General features: G+C 47.5%; 1 protein-coding gene across 1 annotated transcript in view; it reads right to left on the bottom strand.

Moving 5' to 3' along the window:
* Positions 1–18,581, bottom strand: part of LOC119965012 (soluble guanylate cyclase 88E-like) — a 678,135-nt gene that overhangs the window by 560,612 nt on the left and 98,942 nt on the right. The window contains exon 2 of the mRNA XM_038795212.1: positions 13,198–13,338. Coding sequence (XP_038651140.1) covers positions 13,198–13,338 — 141 coding nt within the window. The remainder of the gene's footprint in view (positions 1–13,197; positions 13,339–18,581) is intronic.

Here is an 18,581-nt window from a genome sequence, read left to right on the forward strand (position 1 = left end):
CCGCCCCCTTCCTTCCTCCCCCCCTCCTTCTCTCCTCCCCCCCCTTCTCCTCCCCCCCTTCCTTCCTCCCCCCTTCTTTCCTCCCCCCCTTCCTTCCCCCCCCTTCCTTCCTCCCCCCCCTTCCTTCTCCCCCCCCTTCCTCCTCTCCCCCCCTCCTTCCTCCCCCCCCTTCCTTCCTCCGTTAGTGAGGGGGGGGTGCGGCGTTGGAGGGGGGTAGGGGTGGTGAAGGGGGTAGGGGTGGTGAGGGGGGGTTGGGGTAGGGGCAGCGGCGTGCAGAGAGGGGGGCGACTGATGCCCGGGGCCAACGCACCGTCGCCCCCCCTCTGCACGCAGCTGCCCCTACCCCAACCCCCTCCCCTCACCACCCCTACCCCCTTCACCACCCCTACCCCACTCCAACGCCGCACCCGCCCCACCCCCCACCCCCCACTAACGCCGCACCCCCCCCCCCCCCACTAACGGAGGAAGGAAGGGGGGGAGGAGGAAGGAGGGGGGGAGGAGGAAGGAGGGGGGACGGAGGAAGGAAGGGGGGGAGGAGGAAGAAGGGGGGGAGGAGGAAGGAAGGGGGGGAGGAGGAAGGAAGGGGGGGAGGAGGAAGGAAGGGGGGGAGGAGGAAGGAAGGGGGGGAAGAGGAGAGGGGGGGGGTGTGTGGGTACCGGCCTTCAGAGGGAGGGGAACGGGGTGTGGGTACCGCCGTTGAGGGGGGGGGGGTTGCGGCGATGAGGGGGGGTTGCGGCGTTGCGAGAGATGGGGGGGCGGCGTTGGAGGGGGGTAGGGGTGGTGGGGAGGGGGGTAGGGGCGTTGGAGGGAGGTAGGGGTGGTGAGGGGGGTGGTGGTTGGGGTAGGGGGCAGCGGTGTACAGAGGGGGGGGGCGACGGTGCGTTGGCCCAGGGCATCCGTAGCCCCCCCTCTCTGCCCGCCGCTGCCCCCAAACCCCCCCGATGCCCCCCCCCGATGCCCCCCCCCGATGCCGCAACCCCCCCCGGATGCCGCAACCCCCCCCCCCCCGATGCCCCCCCCCGATGCCGCAACCCACCCCCCCCCATGCCGCAACCCAACCCCCCCCCCCCCGATGCCGCAACCCCCCCCGGATGCCGCAACCCCCCCCGATGCCGCAACCCCCCCGGATGCCGCAACCCCCCCGATGCCGCAACCCCCCCCGATGTCCCCCCGCCCCCCGATGCCGCAACCCACCCCCCCCGTTGCCGCAACCCAACCCCTCCCCCGATGCCGCAACCCACCCCTCCCGATGCCGCAACCCACCCCCCCATGCCGCAACCCAACCCCCCCCCCCCATGCCGCAACCCAACCCCCCCCCCCCCCCCGATGCCGCAACCCATCCCCCGACACTGAACGGCGTCAACCATCATCAATGGTTGACGCCGTTTTAAAGCAACTTTGATTTGCGCCGACGTGACACGTGGCCACGTCGGCTGGACTTCGGCCCATCCGGGCCGGAGATTTGAGGTAAGTGAAAAAAAAATTGAAATCCCGCCGGCGCCGGCTGTTTTCAGAGGCTGCCGGCGGGATTTGCACAACGCCGGTTTTTGGCCGGTGGGAGATTTCAAAACCCTGCGGGAGCGGAAATAACGCCGCTGCCCGCCGATTCTCCGACCCTGCGTGGGGTCGGAGAATCCCGCCCCAGGGGTGGGAGAGGGGAAGGTCTCGGATATTTATAAAGAACTCATTGAGTTGGAGGAAATGCAGACAGAGGAGCGAAAGTGCAAAGACGGGCAACATGGTCGGCACGGGCTTGGAGGGCCGGAGGGCCCTTTCTTGTGCTGTACTTTTAATTGTTCTTTGTTCTTTGTTCAAATAGAAAGATAAGTTAGGGGGGAGATAGAAGCAGATCTTTGGGCGGATGCATTAAGCAGAGTCAACACGTCCTCATCATGTGCCAGGCTCAGCCTGATTCAGTTTAAGGTGGTTCACTGGGCACGAATGATGGTTTCCCAGATGAGCAAGTTTATTGGGATAGAGGACAGGTGTGCGAGATGTACGGGAGGGCCAGTAAACCATGTCCATATGTTTTGGGCATGCCCGAAGCTTAGGGGATTTTGGCAGGGATTTGCGGATGTCATGTCCACGGTGCTAAAAACAAGGGTGGTGCCGAGTCCAGAGGTGGCGATTTTCGGAGTGTCGGAAGATCCGGGAGTCCAGTGGGTGAGAGAGGCTGACGTCATGGCCTTTGCCTCCTTGGTAGCCTGGAGAGGGATATTGTTAATGTGGAGGCACCCGAAGCCCCCAAATTCAGAGATCTGGCTTAGTGACATGGCCGGGTTTCTCAGACTTGAGAAAATAAAATTCGCCCTAAGAGGGTCAACGTTAGGGTTCATCCGGAGGTGGCAGCCGTTTGTCGAATTTCTTGGAGAAAACTAACCATCAGCAGAGGTGGAGGGGGGGAGAGGGGTGGGGAGTTAGAATATTGTCGAGGGGAGGTGGGACTTGTGAGGGAGGGAGGCGATCTTTGCACTATGTTTATATTTGTATTTGTACTGTTTTCTGTTATTATTATACATTATAAATGCCTTAATAAAATATATTTTCAAACAAAAAGGAAATGTCTCCTCATCTCCGTCCAAAATGGTTTACCCTGAATCCTCAGGCTGTGACCCCTGGTTCTGGACACACCCATCATTGGAAACACCTTCCCTGCATCTACCCTGTCTCGTCCTGTTAGAATTTTGTAAGTCTCTATGAGATCCTCCTCATTCTTCTGAACTCCAGCGAGAACAATCCCAACCAGGAGTCAATCTCTCCTCAGTCCATCCCTGGAATCAGTCTGGTCAACCTTCACTGCACTCCCTTGAGAGCAAGAACATTGTGTGTAAGGTGGATTCTGTGACTATGACTATGTCAGGCTGTTGCTTAACTAGTCAGACGACGGCTCTCCCAACTTTAGCTCAAGCCCCCAGATGTTAGTGAGGAGGATTTTGCAGAGTTGACAGGGCTGGAGTTGCTGTTGTCATTTCTGGTGTCTGGGTCAATGCCGGGTGGTTCGGCCGGTTTCATTCCTTTCTTATATTTTTGTAGCGGTTGAATGCAACTGAGTGGCTTGCTCGGCCATTTCAGAGGCCATTTAAGAGTCAACCGCATTGCTGTGAGTCTGGAATGTACTTATTTGTTAGTCAGCGGAATTTTCTGTTGGCGGGGCCCTCCAGTCCACCGGCAGCACCCCAATGCCCACAGATTTCCTGACGGCGTGGGGTGGCCACAATGGGAAACCCCATTGGCTGGCTGTGGCAACGGAGAATCCCGCTGCCGGTGGGGTTGTGCCGGAAAATGCGGATCGGAGACCAGAGAATGCCGCCCAGTATTTCTTTGAAGATTATCTGTGCGATATTGTAACATAAACTATACATTGAACAAAGAACAAAGAAAAAAGAAAAGTACAGCACAGGAACAGGCCCTTCGGCCCTCCAAGCCTGTGCCGACCATGCTGCCCGACTAAACTACAATCTTCTACTCTTCCTAGGTCCGTATCCCTCCATTCCCATCCTATTCATGTATTTTTCAAGATGCCCCTTAAATGTCACTATCGTCCCTGCTTCCACCACCTCCTCCGGCAGCGAGTTCCAGGCACCCACTACCATCTGTGTAGAAAACTTGCCTCGTACATCTACTCTAAACCTTGCCCCTCGCACCTTAAACCTATGCCCCCTAGTAATTGACCCCTCTACCCTGGGGAAAAGCCTCTGGCGATCCACTCTGTCTATGCCCCTCATAATTTTGTAGAGCTCTATCAGGTCGCCCCTCAACCTCCGTCATTCCAGTGAGAACAAACCGAGTTTATTCAACCGCTCCTCATAGCTAATGCCCTCCATACCAGGCAGCACCCTGGTAAATCTCTTCTGCACCCACTCTAAAGCCTCCACATCCTTCTGGAAGTGTGACGACCAGAATTGAACACTATACTCCAAGGGGCAGCATGGTAGCATGGTGGTTAGCATAAATGCTTCACAGCTCCAGGGTCCCAGGTTCGATTCCCGGCTGGGTCACTGTCTGTGCGGAGTCTGCACGTCCTCCCCGTGTGTGCGTGGGTTTCCTCTGGGTGCTCCGGTTTCCTCCCACAGTCCAAAGATGTGCGGGTTAGATGGATTGGCCATGCTAAATTGCCCGTAGTGTCCTAAAAAAGTAAGGTTAAGAGGGGGGGGGGGTTGTTGGGTTACGGGCATAGGGTGGATACGTGGATTTGAGTAGGGTGATCATTGCTCGGCACAACATCGAGGGCCGAAGGGCCTGTTCTGTGCTGTACTGTTCTATGTTTTATGTTCTATGTTCTAGTGGCCTAACTAAGTTTCTATACAGCTGCAACATGACTTGCCAATTTTTATACTCAATGCCCTGGCCAATGAAGGCAAGCATGCCGTATGCTTCATGACTACCTTCTCCACCTGTGTTGCCCCCTTCAGTGACCTGTGGACCTGCACACCTATATCTCTCTGACTTTCAATACTCTTTAGGGTTCTACCATTCACTGTATATTCCCAACCTGCATGAGATCTTCCAAAATGCATTACCTCACATTTGTCCGGATTAAACTCTATCTGCCCAAGTCTCCAAACGATCCAAATCCTGCTGTGTCCTCTGGCAGTCCTCATCGCTATCCGCAATTCCACCAACCTTTATGTCGTCTGCAAACTAACTAATCAGACCAGTTACATTTTCCTCCAAATCATTTATATATATATTGTACAGGTTATCATCGAATCATAGAATCCCTACCATGCAGAATGAGGCCATTCCCCCATCGAGTCTGCACCAATACTTGGGAATTGAACCCGGTTCCATGGTGCTGTGAGGCAGTGCCACTCCTAATCTTAGCAAGAACATAGAGCTGAAAGCTCTGGGAATGTTTTTGGAAACAAAGCATTGATTTCGGTGAGAGTGGGTGCTGAGAAGGGAACATGTCACATCAACCTGCTAAAACAGAAGATGTGCTTATACACCTCTCCGTAAGACATTCTAATCCAGCTGTATAATATACTTGGCACAATGTCTGCTCTTCGCACATCAAGATTTATATAAACACTGCTCAAAAAATGTGCATATCTGGTATATGTGCAATACATTTGATTAAATATTTTATGTGCCGATTTATATGACTTATTGTAAAGGTTTGAGCACCAAGTCTGCCACAGTTTCAATAACATTCACAAACATGGTGTGTGACTGCTCTGTAAAATCAGCTGTACAAGTGGTATGTTTGTGTGGGTGGCTTCCTACAAACATTTGACTTTGCAATATGTATAATACTTTGTGTAATTTCTATTTTATTTGAATTTCTAGAAGAATTGTCTTATTTTACATGTTTTAAGGAAAAAGCTGCATTGTCTGATAAGAAGTGAATTCCCACAATAGCCTGCTCCCTTAGCCTGATCCCAGCTTCCAGAAACCTGTTTCCCCATTTAAAATGCTTACACTAGACTGTTGGATTTCCAAGACTCCACTTCACCAATGTCACCTGGAACATGTCCCACCAGAGTTGGCAGCACCATCTGCTCCCTCACCCTCCCTCTCCCCAATCTTGTTCCTCTCCATTTCTCTGGTGGTGAATCTGCTTCTGTCAGGCATCTACGGAGAAATCCATGGTACTGACATCAAGTCATCTCGTGGATTCTGGAACCATCCCAACAGATTGGAAGGTGACAAATATAACACTGGCAGTTAAAAACAGGAGGGAGGGAGAAAGCAGGGAATTACAGACCAATTAGACTCATATCAGTAGTAAGGTGTAGTAATCCACAGGAGGCAGGAGTTTCATCACCACACTAATATTTATTTACAATAACGATATTACAGGAGCAGCTACAAACAGTGCTGCTTGCAGTCCAGTCAACTTAAGACTGGCTCACAAAGCCTACACAGGTGATTATATGGGCCCCCTCAATGAGCTATCATTGAGGGAGCTCATACTCCAATTGGCCAACCAATAAAGCTAATTGGAGTTAATTACATAAGGAAAATGTGAGAATCATAGAACCAGAAACCAGAAAATAGAAGCAGGAGGAGGCCATTTGGCCCTTCAAGCCTGCTCCACCATTCATTATGATCATGTCTGACCATTAAATTCAATACCCTGATCCTGCCTTCCCCCCATATCCCTTGATCCCTTTAGCCCCAAGATCTATATCTAAGGGGTTTTCACCACCAGCCGAAAGGGGACTTTGGCACGACAACATGTCCAGACACAGGGGCTTCAATGAAACACTGGATGGATACTGGTTGCTGCTCAATAATCTTGTCATGGCCATGGCCTTTCCAAACTCCGTGGATGCTGCATTATACTGCAGCTCATCAATTATCCTGAATTTTATTCTTTTGTGATGTTACTCCGGATTCCTCAAGCTTTCGCCTTTCCAAGCTCTGTGAATGGTGATATTATCCTGAGGATTGTGGAGGATTTACCTAATTTTGTTTTTATATATATGCTGTAATCCTTGATTTTACAAAGAGAGAATTAACTTTTCTTTGTTTTGTTTACAGAGAAGATAATAGCGCCACGGCAGGGTGGCGGGTCGATGGTTTGGTGCAGAGTTGGTTGGTAGTCTGTTATAATGGATGCAAAAAATTGGCACTTAGATAATATCAACAGGGTCATAGAATCCATACAGTGCAAAAGGAGGCCATTGGCCCATTGAGTCTGCACTGACCCTCCGAAACTAGGCTCACTCCCGCACCCTATCCGAACACCATCTAATCTGCACATCTTTTGGACACTAAGAGGCAATTTAGCATGGTCAATGCACTTAGCCCGCACATCTTTAGACTGTGGGAGGAAATTGCAGCACCTGGAGGAAACCCACGCACACACTGGGAGAACGTAGAAGCTCCACACAGACAGTCATGCAAGGCTGGAACTGGACCCAGGATCCTGGTGCTGTGAGGCAGCAGAGCTATCCACTGTGCCACCATGGCCAAGATGGATTTATGAAAGGAAAATCATGTTTGACAAACCTACTGGAGTTTTTTGAGGATGCAACTAGTAAAATAGATGAGAGATGTGGCATATTTGTATTTTTAGAAAGCTTTTGAAAATAAAGGGTATTATGCAAAATTAAAGTACATAGGATTGGGGTTACCATAAGACCATAAGACATAGGAGTGGAAGTAAGGCCATTCGGCCCATCGAGTCCACTCCGCCATTCAATCATGGCTGATGGGCATTTCAACTCCACCTCCCAGCATTCTCCCCATAGCCCTTAATTCCTCGCGACATCAAGAATTTATCTATCTCTGCCTTGAAGCCATTTAGCGTCCCGGCCTCCACTGCACTCTGCGGCAATGAATTCCACAGGCCCACCACTCTCTGGCTGAAGAAATGTCTCCGCATTTCTGTTTTGAATTTACCCCCTCTAATTCTAAGGCTGTGCCCACGGGTCCTCGACTCCTCGCCTAACGGAAACAGTTTCTTTGCGTCCATCCTTTCTAAGCCATGTATAATCTTGTAAGTTTCTATTAGATCTCCCCTTAACCTTCTGAACTCCAATGAATACAATCCCAGGAACGCCAGCCGTTCCTCATATGCTAGACCCGCCATTCCAGGGATCATCCGTGTGAATCTCCGCTGGACACGCTCCAGTGCCAGTATATCCTTCCTGAGATGTGGGGCCCAAAACTGGACACAGTACTCCAAATGGGGCCTAACCAGAGCCTTATAAAGGCTCAGTAGCACATCGCTGCTTTTATATTCCAACCCTCTTGAGATAAATGACAACATAGCATTCGCTTTCTTAATCACGGATTCAACCTGCATGTTTACCTTTAGGGAATCCTCGACTAGCACTCCCAGATCCCTTTGTACTTTGGCATTATGAATTTTCTCACCGTTTAGAAAGTAGTCTATGCTTGGATTCTTTTTTCCAAAGTGCAAGACCTCACATTTTCTCACGTTGAAATGCATCAGCCATTTCCTGCACCACTCTCCCAAACTGTCTAGATCCTTCTGCAGCCTCCCCACTTCCTCAGCACTACCTGCCTGACCACCTAACTTCGTATCATCAGCAAACTTCGCTAGAATGCCCCCAGTCCCTTCATCCAGATCATTAATATATATGGTGAACAGCTGCGGCCCCAACACTGAACCCTGTGGGACACCGCTGGTCACCGGCTGCCATTCCGAAAAAGAACCTTTTATCCCAACTCTCTGCCTTCTGTCAGACATCCAATCCTCAACCCATGCCAGTAGCTCACCTCGAACACCATGGGCCCTCACCTTACTCAGCAGCCTCCTGTGTGGCACCTTATCAAAGGCCTTTTGGAAATCCAGATAGACCACATCCACTGGGTTTCCCTGGTCTAACCTACTTGTCACCTCCTCAAAGAATTCTAACAGGTTCGTCAGGCACGACCTCCCCTTACTAAATCCATGTTGACTTGTTCTAATCCGACCCTGCTCTTCCAAGAAATTAGAAATCTCATCCTTAACGATCGATTCTAGAATTTTACCAACAACCGAGGTTAGGCTAATTGGCCTATAATTTTCCATCTTTTGTCTTGATCCTTTCTTGAACAAGGGGGTTACAACAGCGATCTTCCAATCGTCCGGGACTTTCCCTGACTCCAGTGATTTTTGAAAGATCTCAACCAACGCTTCCGCTATTTCTTCAGCCACCTCCCTCAGAACTCTAGGATGTAGCCCATCGGGGCCAGGAGATTTGTCAATTTTAAGACCTTTTAGCTTTTTTAGCACCATCTCTTTTGTAATGGCAACCATACTCAACTCAGCCCCCTGACCCTTTATAATTTTTGGGATATTACTAACGTCTTCCACTGTGAAGACAGACGCAAAGTACTTATTAAGTTCTCCAGCCATTTCCTCATCTCCCATCACTAGCCTTCCAGAATCAGTTTGAATTGGCCCAATGTCTACTTTGGCCTGACGTTTGTTTCTTATGTATTGAAAGAAACTTTTACTATCATTTCTTATATTACTGGCTAGCCTGCCTTCATATTTGATCCTCTCCTTCCTTATTTGTCTCTTTGTTAACCTCTGTTTGTTTTTTGACATGGATTGAGAATTAGTTCGCAGACATGAAACAGAAAGTAGGAATAAATGGGTCTTTTTCTAATTGGCAGGAAGTGACTAGTGGGATCCCACAGGGATCAGTGCTTGACCCGCAGCTATTCACAATACATATCAATGATTTCAATGCGGGAACCAAATGCAGCATTTCCAAGTTTGCTGATAGATATGTGTGAAGTTATCCACTTCAGACAGAGAAACAGAATGGCAGGGTATTATTTAAATGGTGATAGATTGGGAAATGTTGACATCCAAAGGGTCATCCAAATGTTGACATTCAATGCCAGGAGCATCCGGAATAAGGTGGGTGAGCTTGCAGCATGGGTTGGTACCTGGGACTTTGATGTTGTGGCCATTTCGGAGACATAGAGAGAGCAGGGAGAGGAATGGTTGTTGCAGGTGCCGGGGTTTAGATATTTCAGTAAGCTCAGGAAAGGTGGTAAGAGAGGGGAAGGGGTGCCATTGTTAGTCAAGAACAGTATTACGGTGGCTGAGAGGACGTTTGATGAGGACTCGACTACTGAGGTAGTATGGGCTGAGTTTAGAAACAGGAAAGGAGAGGTCACCCTGTTAGAGGTTTTCTATAGGCCTCTGAAAAGTTCCAGAGATGTAGAGGAAAGGATTGCAAAGATGATTCTGGATAGGAGCGAAAGTAACAGGGTAGTTGTTATCGGGGACTTTAACTTTCCAAATATTGACTGGAAACACTATAGTTTGAGTACTTTAGATGGGTCCGTTTTTGTCCAATGTGTGCAGGAGGGTTTCCTGACGCAGTATGTAGATAGGCCAATGAGAGGAGAGGCCGTATTGGATTTGGTACTGAGTAATGAACCAGGACAGGTGTTAGATTTGGAGGTAGGTGAGAACTTTGGTGATAGTGACCACAATTTGATTATGTTTACTTTAGTGATGGAAAGGGATAGGTATACACGGCAGGTCAAGAGTTGTAGCTTGGGGAAAGGCAATTATGATTTGATGAGGGAAGACTTAGGATGCATCGGCTGGAGAGGAAAACTGCAGGGGATGGGCACAATGGAAATGTGGAGCGTGTTCAAGGAACAGCTACTGCGTGTCCTTGATAAGTATGTACCTGTTAGGCAGGGAGGAAGTGGTCGAGCGAGGGAACCATGGTTTACTAAAGAAGTTGAAACACTTGTCAAGAGGGAAAAGGAGGCTGATGTAATGATGAGACATGAAGGTTCAGTTGGGGGGCTTGAGAGTTACAAGTTAGCTAGGAAGGACATAAAGAGAGAGCTAGGAAGAGCCAGGAGGGGAGATGAGAAGTCTTTGGCAGGTCGGATCAAGGATAACCCTAAAGTTTTCTATAGATATGTCAGGAATAAAAGAATGACTAGGGTAAGAGTAGGGCTAGTCAAGAGTTGTGGAAAGTTGTACGTGGAGTCCGAGGAGATAGGAGACGTGCTAAATGAGTATTTTTTGTCCGTATTCACACAGGAAAAAGACAATGTTGTCGAGGAGAATACTGAGATGCAGGCTAATAGACTAGAAGGGCTTGAGGTACATAAGGAGGAGGTGATAGCGATTCTGGAAAGTGTTAAAATAGATAAGTCCCCTGCGCCGGATGGGATTTATCCTAGGATTCTCTGGGAAGCTGGGGAGGAGATTGCTGAGCCTTTGGCTTTGATCTTTAAGTCATCTTTGTCTTCAAGAATAGTGCCAGAAGACTGGAGGATAGCAAACGTTGTCCCCTTGTTCAAGAAGGGGAGTAGAGACAACCCCGGTAACTATAGATCAGTGAGCCTTACTTCTGTTGTGGGCAAAGTCTTGGAAAGGTTTATAAGAGATAGGGTGTATAATTATCTGGAAAGGAATAATTTGATTAGAGATAGTCAACATGGTTTTGTGAAGGGTAGGTCGTGCCTCACAAACCTTATTAAGTTCTTTGAGAAGGTGACCAAACAGGTGGATGAGTGTAAAGCAGTTGATGTGGTGTATATGGATTTCAGTAAAGCGTTTGATAAGGTTCCCCACGGTAGCCTATTGCAGAAAATACGGAGGCATGGGATTCAGGGTGATTTAGCGGTTTGTATCAGAAATCGGCCAGCTGGAAGAAGACAAAGGGTGGTGGCTGATGGAATGTTCAGACTGGTGTCCAGTTACTAGTGGTGTACCACAAGGATCTGTTTTGGTGCCGCTGCTGTTTGTCATTTTTATAAATGACCTGGAGGAGGGTGTAGAAGGATGGGTGAGTAAATTTGCAGATGACACTAAAGTCGGTGGAGTTGTGGACAGTGCAGAAGGATGTTACAAGTTACAGAGGGACATAGATAAGCTGCAGAGCTGTGCTGACAGGTGGCAAATGGAGTTTAATGCAGAAAAGTGTGAGGTGATTCATTTTGGAAGGAATAACAGAAAGACAGAATACTGGACTAATGGTACGATTCTTGGTAGTGTGGATGAGCAGAGAGATCTCGGTGTCCATGTCCATAGATCCCTGAAAGTTGCCACCCAGGTTGAGAGGGTTGTTAAGAAGGCATATGGTGTGTTCGCTTTTATTGGTAGAGGAATTGAGTTTCGGAGCCATGAGGTCATGTTGCAGTTGTACAAAACTCTGGTGCGGCCGCATTTGGAGTATTGCATGCAGTTCTGGTCGCCACATTAGAGGAAGGATGTGGAAGCATTGGAAAGGGTACAGAGGAGATTTACCAGGTTGTTGCCTGGTATGGAGGGAAGATCTTACGAGGAAAGGCTGAGGGACTTGAGGCTGTTTTCGTAGGAGAGATGGTTAAAAGGTGACTTAATTGAGGCATACAAGATGATCAGAGGATTAGATAGAGTGGACATTGAGAGCCTTTTTCCTTGGATGGTGATGTCTAGCATGAGGGGACATAGCTTTAAATTGAGGGGAGATAGATAAAGGACAGATGTCAGAGGTAGGTTCTTTACTCAGAGAGTAGTAAGGGCGTGGAATGCCCTGCCTGCAACAGTAGTGGACTCGCCAACACTAAACGCATTCAAATGGTCATTGGATAAACATATGGACGATAAGGGAATAGTGCAGATGGCTTTAGAGGGGTTTCATAGGTCGGCGCAACATCGAGGGCCGAAGGGCCTGTACTGCGCTGTAAGGTTCTCTGTTCTATGTTAGGGTGTCAAATGTTGGCTTTAATTGCAAAGGGATTTGAGTACAGGAGCAATGTTGTCTTACTGCAGCTGTACAAGATCTTGGTGAGACCACACCTGGAGTATTGTGTGCAGTTTTGGTCTCCTTGCCTGAGAAAGGATATACTTGCCATTAATGGTGTAAAGCAAAGATTCACCATTGAGATTCCTGGGATGGCATGATTGTCGTGTGAGGAAAGATTGGGTCAACTAAGCCGAAATTCATTGGAATTTAGAAGCACGAGAGGGGATATAATTGAAACATATAAAATTCTGACAGGGCTGGATAGACTGGATGCAGGGATGTTGGGGGGAGATGTCCAGAACAAGTGGTCACAGTCTCAGGATACGGGGTAGGCCATTGAGAACTATTTAAGATGGATGAGGAGAGATTTTTTCTCTCAGAGGACGGTCAACCTATGGAATTCACCTCCACAGAAGAAAAGTTATAACTCATGAAATGAGAATCATATGGAACCAAAATTGGCTGAGTGGCATATGTTAAGGGATAAAGGGAGAGCGTGGGAGTATGGTGTGGAGATAGAGGACCAGCCATGATCATACTGAATTGGGTGGGCAGGCTCGCTGGGCTGAATTGTAGACTCCTGCTCCTATACCGGGGCAGCACGGTAGCATTATGGATAGCACAATCGCTTCACAGATCCAGGGTCCCAGATTCGATTCCGGCTTGGGTCACTGTCTGTGCGGAGTCTGCACATCCTCCCCGTGTGTGCGTGGGTTTCCTCCGGGTGCTCCAGTTTCCTCCCACAGTCCAAAGATGTGCAAGTTAGGTGGATTGGACATGATAAATTGCCCGTAGTGTCCAAAATTGCCCTTAGTGTTGGGTGGGGTTACTGAGTTATGGGAATAGGGTGGAGGCGTTGACCTTGGGTAGGGTGCTCTTTCCAGGAGCCGGTGCAGACTCGATGGGCCGAATGGCCTCCTTCTGCACTGTAAATTCTATGAAATATTCTATGTTACTATGTGATTCGCAGCCTTGCAGTGACATTCAGTGGTTCTGTTCACTCAGTTTCATTCTTTTCACCCACCTTCAAAATCCGGTCATATCCATACTTCCCCACAAATCCGAGGAAGTATATGCCCCACGAGTTCATCAGCTCACTGTAGGGGGTCCCAGTTACTGCACTGGCTGCCATGGCGATACGAGGAATCACACTCTCACTGTAAACCTAAAGCAAGGAAGGTCAAACAAGGCTAAGGCAGTTAGTATGATACAGGCACAGTCTATCGGGTAGCTACACATTCACATTCTTTTTGCAACTTCATGTTGTAGGATAAGGGGTTAATTCTGTGATTCTGTGATTTCATTCTAATTTTGTAATATGCTAATAGACACTGTAAATCATCACAAGAAGTGATATGAAATCACATGGCCTTGCTCGCTTTGTGTAACCTCGTGGCAAGATGCAGCCCACAGTAAGATATGTGCCAAAAAAGGTAGTGTCCAGACGTCAGCAGACTCTAACTGTACTGTGTTACTTCAGGAAAAGTGTGTTTTGGTTAAGAAAAGCCAGCATGGATTTCTCATGTTTAAGTTAGAACATAGAACAGTACAGCACAGAACAGGCCCTTCGGCCCTCAATGTTGTGCCGAGCCATGATCACCCTACTCAAACCCACGTATCCACCCTATACCCGTAACCCAACAACCCTTAACCTTACTTTTATTAGGACACTACGGGCAATTTGGCATGGCCAATCCACCTAACCCGCACATCTTTGGACTGTGGGAGGAAACCGGAGCACCCGGAGGAAACCCACGCACACAGGGGGAGGACGTGCAGACTCCACACAGACAGTGACCCAGCCGGGAATCAAACCTGGGACCCTGGAGCTGTGAAGCATTTTTGCTAACCACCATGCTACCCTGCTGCCCTTGTTAGAGTAGGAGTGAACAGAGAGGGTTGATGAGGGTAATGTAGTTAATGTTTTGTACATTGATTACCAGAAGGCATCAGGTACAGTGCAACACAACAGATCATTGGAGAAAGATTATATGTCATGGAATGGGACGAGTTCCTCAAGCTGAATTCAGGCAGTTAGGAGTTAAACTAAAAAGTAGGACCTCAAAGGTAGTAATCTCAGGATTGCTACCTGTGCCACGAGCTAGTCAGAGTTGGAATGTCAGGATAGATAGGATGAATGAGTGGCTCGAGAGATGGTGCAGGAGGGAGGGATTCAAATTCCTGGGGCATTAGAACCGGTTCTGGGAAAGGTGGGACCAGTACAAACGGGATGGTCTGCACCTGGGCAGGGCTGGAACCGATGTCCGGGGGCGGGGGGGGGGGGTTTGCTAGATCTGGTGGGGAGGGTTTAAACTAATGTGGCAAAGGGATGGGAACCAATGCAGGAAGTTGGAAGGTAATAAAACAGGGACAGAAACAAAAGGCAGTAAGGGGGAAAGTGTAAGGCAGAGAAGCCAGAGTCAATAATCAAAAAGGGCAACAGTACAAGGTACAGTGACTGAGGGAAGCTCAGTGAATAGGCCCAGTAATACTAAAAGGAATAGCAATGTGCCATTGCTTGGCACAACATTGAGGGCCGAAGGGTCTGTTCTGTGCTGTACTGTTCTAATTCTAATTCTAAAAAAAAATGGGTAGTAAACACATAAATGGAAAGCGATGCGGCAGGTGGTTACATGAAGATATGGGTTCAATGATGAGGAAAATTAGAAGAAAGTTAAGAGGAAATATAACTTAGGAGAGGTTACTGATCAAGGTGTTAAGATTCAAAACAAAGGAATAAAAGCCAACATAAGTGTACTTTACCTGAATGCTCGTAGTATTCGGAATAAAGTAAATGAGTTGATGGCGCAAATCATTGTGAATGACTATGATTTAGTGGCCATTACTGAAACATGGTTAAAGGATGGTCATGACTGGGAGTTAAATATCCAAGGGTATCAAACTATTTGGAAGGACAGAGCGGATGGTAAGGGAGGTGGTGTAGCTCTGTTATTTAAGGATGACATCCGGGCAATAGTATTGGTGCTATGGAGGATGAAGTTGAATCTATTTCGGTGGAAATCAGGAATAGTAAGGCGAAAAAGTCACTGATAGGAGTAGCCTGTAGGCCACCAAATAGTAACATTATGGTGGGGCAGGCAATAAACAAAGAAATAACTGATGCATGTAGAAATGATACAGCAGTTATCATGGGGATTTTAATCTACATGTCGATTGGTTTAACCAGGTCGGTCAAGGCAACCTTGAGGAGATGTTTATAGAATGTATCCGTGATAGTTTCCTAGAACAGTATGTAATGGAACCTACGAGGGAACAAGCGGTCCTAGATCTGGTCCTGTGTAATGAGACAGGATTGATTCATGATCTCATATTTAGGGATCTTCTTGGAAGGAGCGATCACAATATGTTGGAATTTAAAATACAGATGGAGGGTAAGAAGGTAAAATCAAATACTAGTGTTTTGTGCTTCAACAAAGGAGATTACAATGGGATGAGAGAAGAGGTAGACTGGGTGTAAAGACTTTATGGTGAAACAGTTGAGGAACAGTGGAGAACCTTCCAAGCAATTTTCCACAGTGTTCAGCAAAGGTTTTTACCAACAAAAAGGAAGGATGGTAGAAAGAGGGGAAATCGACCGTGGATATCTAAGGAAATAAGGGAGAGTATCAAATTGAAGGAAAAAGCATACAAAGTGGCAAAGATTAGTGGGAGACAAGAAGACTGGGAAATCTTTAGTGGGCAACAGAAAGCTACTAAAAAAGCTATAAAGAAGAGTAAGATAGATTATGAGAGTAAACTTGCTCAGAATATAAAAACAGATAGTAAAAGTTTCTACAAATATATAAAACAAAAAAGAGTGGCTCAGGTAAATATTGGTCCTTTAGATGATGAGAAGGGAGATTTAATAATGGGAGATGAGGAAATGGCTGAGGAACTGAACAGGTTTTTTGGATTGATCTTCACAGTCAAAGACAAAAATAACATGCCAGTGACTGGTAGAAATGAGGCTCTGACATGTGAGGACCTTGAAATGATTGTTATCACTAAGGAGGTACATAGAACATAGAACATAGAACGATACAGCGCAGTACAGGCCCTTCGGCCCACGATGTTGCACCGACATGGGAAGTCAAAAACTAAAGGTCATCTAACCTACACTATGCCATTATCATCCATATGCTTATCCAATAAACTTTTAAATGCCCTCAATGTTGGCGAGTTCACTACTGTTGCAGGTAGGGCAATCCACGGCCTCACCACTCTTTGCGTAAAAAACCTACCTCTGACGTCTGTCCTATATCTATTACCCCTCAATTTAAGGCTCTGTCCCCTCGTGCTAGCCACGTCCATCCGCGGGAGAAGGCTCTCACTGTCCACCCTATCTAACCCTCTGATCATTTTGTATGCCTCTATTAAGTCACCTCTTAACCTTCTTCTCTCTAACGAAAACAACCTCAAGTCCATCAGCCTTTCCTCATAAGATTTTCCCTCCATACCAGGCAACATCCTGGTAAATCTCCTCTGCACCCGTTCCAAAGCTTCTACGTCCTTCCTATAATGAGGCGACCAGAACTGTACGCAATACTCCAAATGCGGCCGTACCAGAGTTTTGTACAGCTGCAACATGACCTCATGGCTCCGGAACTCAATCCCTCTACCAATAAAGGCCAACACACCATAGGCCTTCTTCACAACCCTATCAACCTGGGTGGCAACTTTCAGGGATCTATGTACATGGACACCGAGATCCCTCTGCTCATCCACACTGCTAAGAATTTTACCATTAGCCAAATATTCCGCATTCCTGTTATTCTTTCCAAAGTGAATCACCTCACACTTCTCTACATTAAACTCCATTTGCCACCTCTCAGCCCAGCTCTGCAGCTTATCTATGTCCCTCTGTAACCTGCAACATCCTTCCGCACTGTCTACAACTCCACCGACTTTAGTGTCGTCTGCAAATTTACTCACCCAACCTTCTGTGCCCTCCTCTAGGTCATTTATAAAAATGACAAACAGCAACGGCCCCAGAACAGATCCTTGTGGTACGCCACTCGTAACTGAACTCCATTCTGAACATTTGCCATCAACCACCACCCTCTGTCTTCTTTCAACTAGGTAGTGATGGGCAACCTAATGGAGCTAAAGGTAGACATGTTTCCTGGCCCTGATGGAATGCATCCCAGAGTGCTAAAAGAGATGGCTAGGGAAATTGAAAATGCACTAGCGATAATTTACCAAAATCCACTTGACTCTGGGGTGGTCCCGGCGGATTAGAAATTAGCAAATGTGACACCACTGTTTAAAAAAGGAGGTAAGCAGAAAGCGGGTAATTATAGGCCAGTGAGCTTAACTTCGGTAGCAGGGAAGATGCTGGAATCTATCATCAAAAACGAAATAGCGAGGCATCTGGATGGAAATTGTCCCATTGGGCAGACGCAGCATCATGGGTTCATAAAGGGCAGGTCGTGCCTAACTAATTAAGTGGAACTTTTGAGGACATTACCAGAGCAGTAGATAATTGGGAGCCAATGGATGTGGTATATCTGGATTTCCAGAAAGCCTTTGACAAGGTGCCACACAAAAGGTTGCTGCAGAAGATAAAGATGCATGGCATTAAGTGTAGAGTAGTAGCATGGATAGAGGATTGGTTAATTAATATACAGCAAAGAGTGGGGATTAATGGGTGTTTCTCTGGTTGGCAATCAGTAGCTAGTGGTGTCCCTCAGGGATCAGTGTTGGGCCCACAATTGTTCACAATTTACATAGATGATTTGGAGTTGGGGACCAAGGGCAATGTGTCCAAGTTTGCAGACGACACTAAGATGAGTGGTAAAGCAAAAAGTGCAGAGGACACCAGAGGTCTGCAGAAGGATTTTGATAGGTTACGTGTATGGGCAAGGGTCTGGCAGATGGAATACAGTGTTGGCAAATGTGAGGTTATCCATTTTGTTCGGAATAACAGCAAAAGGGATTATTATTTAAATGATAAAATATTAAAACATGCTGCTGTGCAGAGATGTGCTCGTGCATGAGTCGCAAAAAGTTGGTTTACAGGTGGAACAGGTGATTAAGAAGGCGAATGGAATTTTTCCCTTCATTGCTAGAGGGATGGAGTTTAAGACTAGGGAGGTTATGCTGCATTTGTATGAGGTGTTAGTGAGGCCACACCTGGAGTATTGTGTTCAGTTTTGGTCTACTTACCTGAGAAAGGGCATACTGGCACTGGAGGGTGTGCAGAGGAGATTCACAAGGTTAATCCCAGAGCTGAAGGATTACGAGGAGAGGTTGAGTAGACTGGGACTGTACTCGTTGGAATTTAGAAGAATGAGAGGGAAATATATAAAATTATGAAGTGAATAGATAGGATAGATGGGCAGCACGGTAGCATGGTTGTTAGCATAAATGCTTCACAGCTCCAGGGTCCCAGGTTCGGTTCCCGGCTGG

Source organism: Scyliorhinus canicula, chromosome 4 (assembly GCF_902713615.1).
Source record: "Scyliorhinus canicula chromosome 4, sScyCan1.1, whole genome shotgun sequence".
NCBI lineage: Eukaryota > Metazoa > Chordata > Chondrichthyes > Carcharhiniformes > Scyliorhinidae > Scyliorhinus > Scyliorhinus canicula.